The sequence below is a fragment of the Solanum tuberosum genome, unplaced genomic scaffold (assembly GCF_000226075.1).
Source record: "Solanum tuberosum cultivar DM 1-3 516 R44 unplaced genomic scaffold, SolTub_3.0 scf00015, whole genome shotgun sequence".
Classification (NCBI taxonomy): Eukaryota; Viridiplantae; Streptophyta; class Magnoliopsida; order Solanales; family Solanaceae; genus Solanum; species Solanum tuberosum.
This window is the reverse complement of record NW_006238941.1, coordinates 10,484-23,640: the sequence shown is the minus strand read 5'-3', so window position 1 is coordinate 23,640 and position 13,157 is coordinate 10,484. Positions and strand designations below refer to the sequence as shown.

General features: G+C 35.7%; 1 protein-coding gene and 1 long non-coding RNA gene across 4 annotated transcripts; both read right to left on the bottom strand.

Annotated features, from left to right (window-relative positions):
• Positions 1 to 1,493: 1,493 nt before the first annotated feature.
• Positions 1,494 to 2,689, bottom strand: LOC107063082 (uncharacterized). 2 transcript variants are annotated; one of them, XR_001475057.1, is made up of 4 exons: positions 2,534 to 2,689; positions 2,131 to 2,270; positions 1,706 to 2,011; positions 1,494 to 1,595 (listed from the first exon to the last, which is right to left on the bottom strand). It is a non-coding gene; the product is annotated as an uncharacterized lncRNA (long non-coding RNA). The 2 variants fall into 2 exon arrangements; XR_001475056.1 differs by having other exon boundaries at positions 1,706 to 2,270.
• Positions 2,690 to 3,261: 572 nt separating this feature from the next.
• LOC102588737 (uncharacterized) lies at positions 3,262 to 5,935 on the bottom strand. 2 transcript variants are annotated; one of them, XM_015314495.1, is made up of 6 exons: positions 5,773 to 5,935; positions 4,554 to 4,680; positions 4,336 to 4,411; positions 4,202 to 4,263; positions 3,843 to 4,117; positions 3,262 to 3,589 (listed from the first exon to the last, which is right to left on the bottom strand). In XM_015314495.1, exons 3-6 carry the CDS (start codon positions 4,376 to 4,378, stop codon positions 3,484 to 3,486), a joined length of 486 nt encoding a protein of 161 aa, XP_015169981.1. In that variant the 5' UTR covers positions 4,379 to 4,411; positions 4,554 to 4,680; positions 5,773 to 5,935; the 3' UTR covers positions 3,262 to 3,483. The 2 variants fall into 2 exon arrangements, with proteins under 2 accessions (XP_015169981.1, XP_006340066.1); XM_006340004.2 differs by having other exon boundaries at positions 4,336 to 4,680.
• Between the last annotated feature and the right edge of the window lie 7,222 nt (positions 5,936 to 13,157).

Below are 13,157 nucleotides of genomic sequence, written 5' to 3'. Positions count from 1 at the left end.
CCCCCGTGCTCTTGGACTACATGTCATAAATTAGACCTAAGACATTTACTTTAGCACAATCAATATTTGGATAAGCCAATTGAGGTTTTGAATAATACTCAACAATTTATTGTCACTGAATGATTTACTAAATAAAACAAGTTTGCTAGCAACTCTGAAAATAATAAAAATCAGGGATAAAGACAATATATATAATACCGAAATATATTTCAACAACTCGTAGTTCAATGTCTGCAATTGCAGAAAGTATTATCTTGTACCAATATAATTTCATAATTGACCATAAGGAAAGAAGAAAACTATAGTGGTGGAGCAAGGATTTTCATGCTATCTAGCTAGTGTGGGATTCAACAAGTGTACAAATAAAATGATATTTCACCTATATACACAATACAGTGTTTTGGCAAGAAGACCATTAGCACTAGCAATAAATTGAGCCCATTAAAGGTTTCATTAGTACTCTTCCTAATATCTAATCTATGTCAAGATTTTCCTCCTCGCATTAGCCTCAATCTTTGGGCTTGTCTTTAGTAAGTAACAACTCAGGAAAAACTCCCTCGGAACTGACACCAGCATTGCTTTCTACAGTAATTGTAGTTTCATTATTGACCTCTTGGACAAAAGATCCAACTGTTTCACTATCAGTCAATAAGACAGTGCTCTGGAAACTGCTCTCTAGTTCTTCATTACTGGAACTTGCATGAGGCATCCCATTGGGTATACCAGCAACAACTTCTAGAAGTTGCTGAACTCCATTTCGAAAGCCCAACCCATTTCCAGAAACAACTATGTTATTGACAACATCCATCATGCTCTATAATGTTTCAAAATTTGCAACCACAATTTTGCATGTCAAAACCACAAACACAAAATGCCTCATGAGTCATGATTAAAACATGTGTTTTTAAAGTATAATCAAACCCCAACAATAGGCTCTAAAGAAATGCAATCTCATACTCTAAAAAACAACCAATCTAATAGAAAACAAATTGTATATGGAGTATTACCAAAGCAATGCTACTACCACAAAAAGCTCAACTTTCAAAAAATTCGTACTTAAGAACACTACAAACTCTCATCTAATACTTCAATCACTTTGTTCTTCAAACAAACTAACAACACACAAATCAAAACTCGGGCTTTGCATCAAGTCAATACCATTTCATACTGAGCAGAGAAACAAGGTAAAATCACCCTACAAATCAAGCCTTTCCATCAATTACAATCCAATTCCAATTATGATGTGGATCTTGGGTATCCATCCACTCTATCAAGTTCATCTATGCAAAGTCTCAGCAAATGACCACAAACAAAGAACTCAAAAACCCAAATCCAAATACAGTACCAAAACATGACAAAATCAGTAGACCGACCCATACTCTACTTAGATCTCCAACCCCAGTAAAATTGTCCAAATAACAAGACAAATGTTCTTAGATTGACTTCACAATGCAAGACAATCAACCTTAAGTGATGCAAGCAGATGGCTAACCTCTTTCATTTTCTCAGCTCTTTCATCACACTTGAAACTGATATTATAGGTTGGAAGAGTACCTACTTTGCAAGGTTTGGCATCTGATGCAGCAGTAGGACTGCTATGAAGTGATCAAGGATAAACTGAAAAACTTGTATTATGCTAATAAAAATAAGAACTCCAAATCTAAGGAGTGAAGGAAAAAAGAAAGATTTGACGCATTTAGGATACGAAGATAGCATGCATGCTAGGATTTATGTCTTTTTGTACTTTCGCCTAGTACAATGATCAAAGATAAAACATGTTTGACAACAAATGTTAGTAAAACTGCAATTCAGTTAAAGTTAGCAGCAAACCATGCATGCATACCTCCAACACAAAACATATATGAACTCCACATGTTTAAGAAATAGTTAGATATTGTATGTAAAGTGACTCGCCTAACCTCCAAGTGATTCACCAGTAATTCTATCCTTGACGAGTCAATATCTTCCTTCTCTGTAAGATATAATCCGCCAGTTTTATCAAGTCCCACACCTTCAAAATTTGTAGAGAAGTATTATTTTCAGAGGCTAGAATGCTAGATATTAGATAATAAGTGCTGCAGTATGAGACGAAAACTATACTTTATCAACAAAAAATCTCCATTTCCTTACAATATCATATATGAATGGCATTGTATCACCTTTTTTCCATGAAAAAGTAGTAAGGCAGATCACCTCAATCAAATAGTAGCATCCAAGCATTCAGCGAAAGAAAATAGTACAACAAGTTCAGCTCTTGATTTTTCCTCCTCCTTAATATGAAGCCAATAACAGGGTATTAAGTACTCTCCCATATTGTTTATACTCCAAATAAGCAAAGTACTTGTACAGGCACAACAAAATGGATACTTCAAAACAAAAAGGCCAAAGGTTTTGCTACTAAATGTAGAATAATTGTACATACTACAAATTTAGGTCAGTTGACCAAAAGCCTATTGGACCTGGGTGTACTTTTTTGTATGAGAAAATAACCAAGAGTAAAACTGAAGCAAAGAGCAAATGCACCTGTTCTTACATCACGATATGTTGTCATATTAGTGTCCATGGGAGAATCAATTGCTACAACTATGTATCCCCTCGAAGCATATGCCTGAATACAAAAAAGAAAAAAGAGAATCGTACATAGAATTGTCATTCATTGCTTCTGCTCGATGGTAATATGGGGAGTACTTTTAAGAATGGCCGTAACCACTCTTTACATTTGTTTGTACTATGCAGGAAGACAATAGCTAGCCTCTTTTTCTTATCGGTTTCCTTCATCCTTAATACCAAGACAGGCAACTGCCCTTGGTCTTCTTCCTGGAAACAGTGAGTTCATGTTCAATACTTATAGCTGGAGACATTGAGAACATTACATCTGAAAAATGAGTATTCCCACATTTATCTTCATTCAATAAATCAGATACTTTTTGAAATGAAATATATATAATTGAAGCAACCACTTTATTTGACTGCTATGCTCAATGTTTTAAAATTATCGCAGAACCACTTCATAGCGAGCATCAAATTCAAAGAGTTGAAAAGAGATAGAGGGTAAACAATTTTATACCTCGCAGGCTCATTGTAGCGCATAATTTATCAATGTTGACAATTTTATCCCCTGATTCCAAGTCCACAAGTAAATCTCTCTTGCATATAACTGTTGCACGAATCAAAAATAGATAATTTTTATAAATAGATGTTATAGTTAAAATGAAATGCTAGAACAAAGACTACTCTGCTGAAAAGATCAAAACATGCTGCTGTGACATGTTCTAAGATGTAGAGGGTGCTACACGCCTTCTTCTCGATGGAATCAACTGCAGCCAATTCATGGTCATCTATGTATTCGACCTCCGGAGTTCTCACTGTGTCAGAAGTTGACATAGATTCATCCATGGCGACTCATGATCCATCTGAGTGAGATGGAGAAATGTCCATGTTGGAAGTTGCAGGAAAATGGCAGTGATCTTAGGCACAACTGCATCACTTCTTTGAATAGAAACAGGTTTTGTTGCTTGGCAGAACAACATTACTGTTGCAACTAGAAATGTTCTTCTTAAAGCATACAATCTTGGATGTACATGGTTGCCTTCCAAAGAGAAAAATGATTCCAAGTTAGTCACAACTTCAAATACAAGAAGCAATCTTTTTCAATTCACTTACATTGTAAAACAACTTATTAAGCAAAAGGTTCATAAAACTGTGAAAACTCAAAATTATCAAAAGTTGCCATGTTACTGTTTCAAAATAAAAGAAAAACAAAAGATGTAGTAATATATTAGAAAAAGAAAATAGAAGGAAAGAATAGAAAAACATTAGCTGATTTAGGATATATGACTGACCGATGACTACAACAAATATATTTCAAAGGGTTGCGAGTGATCCTTGAGTTGAAAGTAGTGTCCATCAATGCTTTGAATGGATAGGTGTTCCAAAGCAATGCAAAATCTAGAACACCGTCATCCGCCCAGCTGATATATTGTGGCTTTACTGATCTAGGAGATGCAACACAAGGGGAAAAAGATATACAATGGACCTGATCATAAAAGATCAGTTCTGGCAGCTCTTCCACTTGGACATAATGCTTCGTTGGGCTTCCTGACTGATATGTCGATGACTACATTTACTTTAACAAAATCAGAAATTCAATACAAAAATATTGAATATGTACATAAGGAAAGGGTGCTAGGAATGCAAATACCTTCGACTTCATTGATAGTTCAAGTGCATGTGGAGATGCTCCTAGATGCACAGGGACATCATCTGCCAAAAGAGAACTGGATCAGCAAAATGTTTCTAATACACGGTTCAATCAAATATCGTTGTTGGTCGTACCATGATCTAATCCAACTTCCTTGAGAAAACAACTCATGTCCATGGCCTTTCTCTGTGCTTTGAGGCAATTCTAATTCTGCAACAAAGGACGACTTAGTTGAGTTTGTAAGATCAGCTAGTGCTTTCCTGCCACCCTTTTTCTCCAAAACTTTAGAATAATTATCTCTTTTTTTCCAGCACTAAATTTGTTTCTAGAGGAATCAAGATCTTTCCCTCACATTTGCGGAATTATTTTTCTTTGATGCTTGTAGAGCAGAAGGCTTTGAGATATCATTAAGTGCTTTCTTCCACCAATCTCTCCTCCTCTTTTCTTTGAGATACCATTATTTCCCACCAGAGAAGCCCCTGCTAAGAAATAGTATATCACACTAATGTATTTTCCAGTTGTTAGATGAAATTTGTATCATTATAGTGTATACTTATATTCTGATCTTGAATCAGGTAAGCTGATGTTGTAGCCATTCCTCTCAACAAATCATAGTTGTGGTTCAAACATTAAATTTAAAGGTGATGTAATGAAAACCATAATAGAAGCAGAGTAACAATAAACGACAAAGACAGACTATGATAACAACAAAAAAATTGAGACTTTCATCCTAAATTCTTGAAATCGGAAACCCCCATCCCCCATCCCTCCCATTTTCAACGATCAAGAAATTTTACAATTAAAACCAAAGGTTCATAGTAAACCCAGAAATCTTAGTGAAGTACAAAATAATAGAAAGAACAGAAATGAAGCAAGAAGGAAACATCAGTCACGAAATTAGAATTTTTGTACGGCTGAAATATAGATAGAACACTTACATAATTGATTCGACGAACTATGATTTTCAGTCTTGTTTACAAGTTTATTCCAAAAACATTTCAGTAATTCCCCACCCCCCACCCCTTCCATTTTCAACCATCAAGAAATCTAACAATTAAAACCAAAAAATCTCCAAAATAATAACCAGAACAGATTTGAAGCAAGAAGTAAACATCAATAAAGATAGAAAACTCACAAAGTTGATTCGACCAACTAAGATTTTCAGTCTTGTTCAAAAGTTTATTAGTAAATTCTTGAATTCGGAAACCCCCACCACTACCCCTCCCATTTCCAACGATCAAGAAATCATACAATTAAAACCAAAGGTTCATAGTAAACCCAGAAATCTCAGTGAAGCAAGCTTGAAATCGGAAACCCCCACCTCCAGCCCTCCCATTTTCCATCAAGAAATCTTACATGTAAAACTAGAAATCAGATGGAAATATCTTAAATTGTTGAAATCGGAAACCCCCAACCCCCACCCGTCCCATTTTCTATCTAGAAATCTTACAAGTAAAACCAGAAATCACAGTGAAGCAAGCTTGAAATGGGAAATCCCATTTTCAACCATCAAGGAATCTTACAATTAAAACAAGAAAGAACATCAATATCAATACAGATAGAAAACTCACACAATTAATTCGACGATTTCTTCTTTCTTGCCGATTTATTAAAATTCGAATTCCAAAAGGGAAGCTTCAGGGATTGCGAGATATAGAGACATAGCTCATAGGTCACTAATGACAATCTTACAATTTAAACAAAAAAAACATCAATATCGATGATGACAATCTTTCTTCTTTTATTCCAATTTTTTTTTGTGTTTTAAAGTTGCGAAAGAGAAGCTTTAGAGACGTTGGGCAATGCTCATATTTCCCCCCACTATGTACTCACTAGAGAAAATTCAATAAAAGATGTCAATTTTTAAACCCATTTAAAAATTTAATTAAGTTAATCTGGGATCAAAAGCATTTTCAAAACATTCCAATCTTTTATAAAATACAAAAAGACACTACATTTTCAACTACTTTAATTCTATTCAAACCATTTAAACAAAAAATAAAAGAAATATAATTTTCTCTCTTCTCTTCTCTTCTCTTCTCTCCAACGTTCTTCTCTTCTTCTCCTTCCTTAGAAAATCCGACTATCAACCAATATTCTCCTCATTATATTCTTCCTCATCTCCGGCTGTCACTCTCATTCTGAACTGAAGGTCGTGTTCGACTTAAAACGGGTAAGTTATTTTTTGAAAGATTTTACAATTTTTGAACAACACACTCTTGATGGTAGGAACATTTGATTCATCTGTAGCAATAGATAAGTCATATGTAGCAAAAAATGCCTTATCTGTAGCAACATTTGACTCATATGTAGCAACACATGGGTGACTATAGCAACATTTGAGTCACATGTAGCTACAAATGGGTGATATGTTGCAACATTTGGGGAATCTGTAGCAACATTTGATTCATCTGTTGCAACATATGATAATTTCGGCAACTATGTTTATTTATTTCGACAATATGATAATTTTAATGGTTGCACACAACTACATAAGAATTTATCATCCTTCACACTATTCTTGGTAATGCTTAGAAATAGAAAAAAGACCACAACAATCAACACGAAGATTAGCTTCCAGTTGTTACAACATTTGGTCTTCTTCTTCTCCTTCATTACCCATTTTTGTTACTTCTTTTAATATGACTTTCATCATCAATTTCCAACTCCTTATTTCTCTTTGCCAACCTCAGAATAATTAACTTGGATTGTATATCAACATCTTCACGATCCCTCCATCTAAAGAAGTTGCATGCATTCTCCTAAAATACACCACAAAAAAATTTAAATTAAACAAAAACTAAAATAAAGACAAACAACATATCTCCATACCAAGATGTAGAAATGTACTTACACGATAGCGTGGACAAGACCAAAATTTTCGATCCATGAAGTTTCCATTGAAAGTAAGTCTCCATGTTTGAGCAGATTTTTCACACCCAACATGGGATCATTCTCATCATTACAAATTCGATTCATTATTACATTTGACATTATAATAAAACTAACAAAAGCAAACAAAACTCATTCATGAGATCTCTGGTACTATGCTATATTTAAAGAAATTCATTCTTACCTAATGGCTATATTGTAAAATTAATGATTTCATTGATTTGACAGTACATGACAGATGAATCTCTTATTTATGGATTTGGTTTAATCAAACCAATTCGTTGCGTGTTAAAAAACAAAGAGCAGAACAGACTGTTGAGATAAATAACATCATTATATCACATGCACTCCAGAGATCCCTGCACTCCATCACATAAGATAAATGAAAAGAGAAAAATGATAGGAGAGAGAGAGGAGACAAAAAGAGAAGAGAGATAAAGCGAAGCGGAGAACTCGAAGCGGCGAGGAAGAAAATGAAATGAAAACCCTATCTTATCTTGAACAACTTAAATTATTTATATCCATTCTAGAAATGAAATAATGGGCCGATTGGGCCACTTTTAGGTTGGGCTTGCCCATGACTTTTATAAAGCTACATTTTTTGATCTGTTGCAACATATGTCAATTATGTGTACATGCAAGTAGTATCACCATTAAGAGAGAAATTCAACCACATAATTTGGCAAACATAAATATAAATATAAACATGGGAACATACTATTGATAGTGACATGCAAGTAGTATCATATCATTAACAAAAGAGAAGGCTAGGCCCAGGCTACATAGAAGCAGCATCCATATTTACAAAGACATTAAAGCCAACAAGAAAACCAAAATTTACATTTGAAACGCTCTAGCCCTATACTACTTCTTCAGCCAACCAAAAAAAGGACTTGATTAGAGGATTCAAAGTCAACATTGAGCGATTAAACCTGGAGGGGCATCAACATTCTTTCTTGAAGGGTGGTGGATCAGAGCTACCCATGTACTCTGTCGCAATGCCACCTATAGAAAAAACAAACAATCACAGTGAGCTACCCTTATACTCCGTCGCAAGACCACCTACAGAAAAAACAAACAACCATAGTGAGTTACCCATGCACTCCGTCACCAGACAAGACATTATGATATAAAGAAAGAAGACTTACCAAATGATGAAGCTACCCTCCATTAGACAAGATTCGAAAAAACAAACAACGACCATCACTCATGCACAGTGAGAACACAGTTGAAAAAGATATTATATTAGCTGAGAACAACATAATTACATTGATCGACCACAACAAGAGCATGTAGAGACTTAGATTCTTCCAAGGTGGCAACATCTTCTCATGGAGATTTTGAGTGGAGAGAGGAGGAGAAAGAAGGGAGAAATGAAAGAAAATAAAAAATGAGAGCTTTGTAAATTGTGAATTAAGGGAACCTAAAGGTTAATCTTTTTATAATGAGTGAGAGTGAGACATGAGGAGCATTATGGGCCGCTAATTGTAGTTGAGCCAGTTATGGGTTGGGGAACAATTTGTATCCTGTTGCAACTTCTTCCTATTCTATTGCAACTTCTTAATATTTTGTAGCAATTTCAACACAAAATCAACCAGATTATCAAACAGAATGTACATATGTTGCCACAGATGCCAATTTGATGGATGTGTGAATCGATAAATTAGGTAATTTAATAATAAAAAATGCTAAATTGGACCTTATTTTATTAAATTGGACCATAATTAAGCAAGAAAAAAGAAGATATAATACTATGTTCAACGATTTCCTATGGTGCTATATAACTATCATATAGAATTACTTAGTCACTGGATAATGAACTAGTGGTGTATTAGTATTTGTAAAAATAATTGATAAAATTGTATTAGACCATAATTTTGTATTTAGACATGTTATATGACTATATATTAGGGCAACATGTTGTATTAGGTCACAAATTGATTGAATAAATACCAAAAACCATACATGAGGTTAGACATATGTTGCAACGTATGCATATTCTGTGGAAATTTCAACACAAAATCGACCAGATTATAATCCAACATAATGTATATATGTGTTCATAGATGCCAATTCGATGGATGTGTGAATCGATAAATTAGGTAATTCAATAATAAAAAATGTTAAATTGGACCATAATTAAGCAATAAAAAATGTTATAACACTATGTTCAATGATTTCCTATGGTGCTATATAACTATCATATGAAATTACTTAGTCATTGAATGATGAACTAGTGGTATAATAGTATTTGTAAAAATAATTGATAAAATTGATGAAGTTTGTTGTATAAGACCATAATTTTGTATTTAGACATGTTATATGACTATATATTAATGTTACATGTTGTATTAGGTCACTATTTAATTGAATTAATACCAAAACCCATATGTGAGGTTAGACATATATTGCAACATATGCATATTTTGTGGCAATTTGAACACAAAATAGACCAGATTATCCAACAGAATGTACATATGTTACCACAGATGCCAATTCGGTGGATGTGTGAATCGATAAATTAGATAATTTAATAATAAAAAATATATTAAATTGGACCATATTTAATTATATTGGACCATTTAGCTTGTAACACCTCACTATTTGAAAGAACTAGAAAGAATTAAAATTTGGAAGAAACCATTTTCTTTAAATAATCAAATTTGGAAAGTTTGACAACATTAAGCTAAGGATGAGTTTTCGGTCAACTTCAAACGACCATATATCCTAACTCATGATGATTTAGGTGTTCTAACAAATATTGTAGAAAATATCTTTGAATTATCTTTCCAACGCCGCCAAATTTTCTCAATTTCGAGTTCGTATGATGGAGATATGGCCATTCAAAGCTGGGCAAGTGTTCTATATCTCGGCAAGTTATAGGACAGTTCTGGCAGCGTGGGTGAAACGATGTATCATCACATTAGCTCATAGTGATGGATTTCGGTTAGAGAAACTCCCATAGAATTATATTACTTTATATATAAATATAAATTGAGTTGTTATTGTATTTCTTTAACACATTGAGTTGCAACCTACTGTTTTAAATGCCTTACATAAACTGCATTTTTACTGTTGTTTATTTCTACATTGAGTTGAGTATTCATGAGTCGAGTAAATTTGAGGTAAGTGTCTCTTTCAGTATTCATTCAAGCTTATGTCGTGTTTAGTTTTCTCCTCGCATGCTCGTACATTCAATGAACTAATGTCATTTGGCCTGCATCATTTTATGATGCAGATACATGTAACCATGATCAACATCCACTGCCTCGTTGATCCAGTTGAGCACTCAGAGTCAGTTGGTGAGCCTCCTTGCTTTCTGGAGGATCCCTTTGGTTATGTTTTGTTTTATTGCTTTTGGTTATTTTAGTTGTTAGGATGATCGGGGGTCTTGTCCCGACATCCCTCTTAGTATCTAGAGGTTTCATAGACATTTAGATATGAGTTCTTTAGTCTTGATATTTCAGTTGTTTGATTTAAAGACTTGAGTTGCCATTTTGGCTAAGTTGAATGTTATATTCTGAACATTCTCAATTTATCTATTGAGACAGTTTATTTAAGATTGTGTTTAAGTACATTTTCTATTGAGTAAGTCTTCCGCTGAGAGTCTAGCCAAACCAAGGGTTCGCTTGGGGCCAGCAATGGTTCTCGAGTGCCAGTCCCACCTAGGGTGTAGGCTTGGGGTGTGAAAAACTTGGTACTAGAGCTTAGAGTTCAAGAGTCATAGGGAGTCTATGAAGCCGTGTCTATAGAGTCCTAATTATCGGTGTGAAGCGCGCCACATCTATAATTACGAGGCTGCAACATTTAGTAATTTCATTCACTTCTTTCATACTCATTTCGTGCGATAGAGTTCATCTCTATAAAGTCTCTTTCTAACTCGTGCTTGTGCGTTTCTTTTAGTTGATCATGCCTCCACGAAGAGCTGTCTGAGGTCTCCCTGCTAGAAGGAATGTAGAGGAACAAGGGGTATCTAATGCACCTGAAGTGCAACCCTAGGGAGACGTCACCAATGTTGAATTTCGTAAAGCCATCTGAATGCTGAGTCAAGTTGTGACCAACCAAGTGGGACAAAGGGGAATTCAATAGGATATAGCTGATACGTCTAGGATCCGAGAGTTCCTAAGGATGAATCCTCTGAGCTTCACTAGTTCAAGAATCACCGAAGATCCAGAGAACTTCATTGAGGAGCTTTAGAAGGTTTTTTAGATTATGCATGTCACCGATGCTGTGAGAGTGAAATTAGATGCATACAAACTAAAGGGTGTCGCTAGAATCTGGTTTGATCAATAGAAGAAGGGTAGAGCTGAGGGTACACCGAATGTGAGTTGGGCTATGTTTGAGGAGGCTTTCTTGGGTAGTTACTTTCCCTGGGAACTGAGATAAGCCAAGGTATGAGAATTCCTCACCCTTAAGCAGGAGTCAACGAGTGTTCATGAGTATAGTCTAAAGTTCACCCAACTTTCCTGTTATGCCCCAGAGATGGTTGCGGATATGAGGAGTAGGATGAGTCTATTTGTTGTTGGATCGTCTCGTTTGTCGAGTAAGGAAGGTAAGACTGTGATGCTAATAGGTGATATGGACATAGCGAGGCTGATGATTCATGTGCAATAGGTTGAGGAGGATAAGCTGAGGGATATAGAAGAGTTCAGAAACAAAAAAGGCTAAGACATCTGGGAATGAGTCCGGGCAGCAGAAAAGTAATGCCAACCGGGCATCCTTCCAACAAAAACGAAAGGGACCTGCTCCATCATATGCTAGTGCACCTGCACCCAGAAACAAAGGTGAGTACAATAGTCATAATTCACAGCACTTCAGAGCTAGACCTGCACAGCCTCAAAGTAGTGTGGCACAAGGAGGTAAATGGGCTCCTATAGGTGCTAAGTGTGGTAGGAACCACCCAGGTAAGTGTCACGATGGCTCCACTGGTTGTTTCAAGTGTGGTTAAGAGGGTCACTTCATGAAAGAGTGCCCTAAGAACCAACAAGGAAATGGGAATCAGGGCAATAGAGCCTAATCTTCATCAGTTGCTCCACGAGACAAAATTGCATCTAGAGGAGCTACTTCAGGGGTAGGCGGAGGAGCAAACCATCTTTATGCTATCACTAGTCGCCAAGAGCAATAAAATTCACCGGATGTTGTCATTCTTATGATCAAAGTCTTTACTTATGATGTGTATGCTTTGCTACATCCAGGAGTAGTTTATCTTTTGTGACTCCATATGTTGCAATGAATTTTAATGTTATACCTGAGAAACTTTGTGATCCCTTTTGTGTTTCTACACCTGTTGGGGAGTCTATTCTAGCTAAACGGGTCTATCGTGATTGTACTATTTCCGTCAATAACAAGAGCGCCATGGCTGATTTAGTTGAGTTAGACATTGTAAATTTTGATGTCATTCTAGGTATGGACTAGCTTCATGCCTGTTGTGCCTCTATTGATTGTAGAACTCGAGTTGTCAAGTTCCAGTTTCCTAATGAGCTAGTCTTTGAGTGGAGGAGTAGTTCAACAGTACCTAAAGGTCATTTCATTTCATACCTTAAGGAGAGAAAGTTAGTCTCCAAGGGGTGTGTCTATCACTTAGTCCGAGTTAATGATTCTAGTGTTCAGACACCTCCTATTAAGTCAGTTCCAGTTGTGAGTGAGTTTCCAGAAGTCTTTCCTGAGGATATACCCGGAGTCCCTCTTGAGAAAGAAATAGATTTCGATATAGATATTCTTCCCAATACTCGTCCTATATCTATTCCGCCATATAAAATGGTTCCAACAGAGTTGAAAGAGCTAAAAAACAGTTGAAAGATCTCCTTGATAAGGGTTTTATTCGACCAAGTGTCTCACCTTGGGGTGCTCCGGTCTTATTTGTGAGAAAGAAAGATGGTTCCCTTAGAATGTGTATAGATTACCGTCAGTTGAACAAGGTTACTATCAAGAATTAGTCTCCTCTTCCGAGAATTGATGATCTCTTCGATCAGCTTCAAGGTGCCACTTGTTTCTCTAAGATAGACCTTAGATCAAGCTACCATCAGTTGAGAGTAAGGGAATGTGATATTCCAAAGACAACTTT

What these genes read in the sequence shown, in the direction of transcription:
- LOC102588737 (XM_006340004.2), bottom strand. Translation starts at nt 4,378, where the DNA reads ATGGACATGAGTTGTTTTCTCAAGGAAGTTGGATTAGATCATG. An exon ending in AACTATCAATGAAGTCGAAG is followed by an intron (nt 4,118 to 4,201) that starts GTATTTGCATTC and finishes AAGTAAATGTAG; the next exon opens with TCATCGACATATCAGTCAGG. An exon ending in TATATTTGTTGTAGTCATCG is followed by an intron (nt 3,590 to 3,842) that starts GTCAGTCATATA and finishes TCTCTTTGGAAG; the next exon opens with GCAACCATGTACATCCAAGA.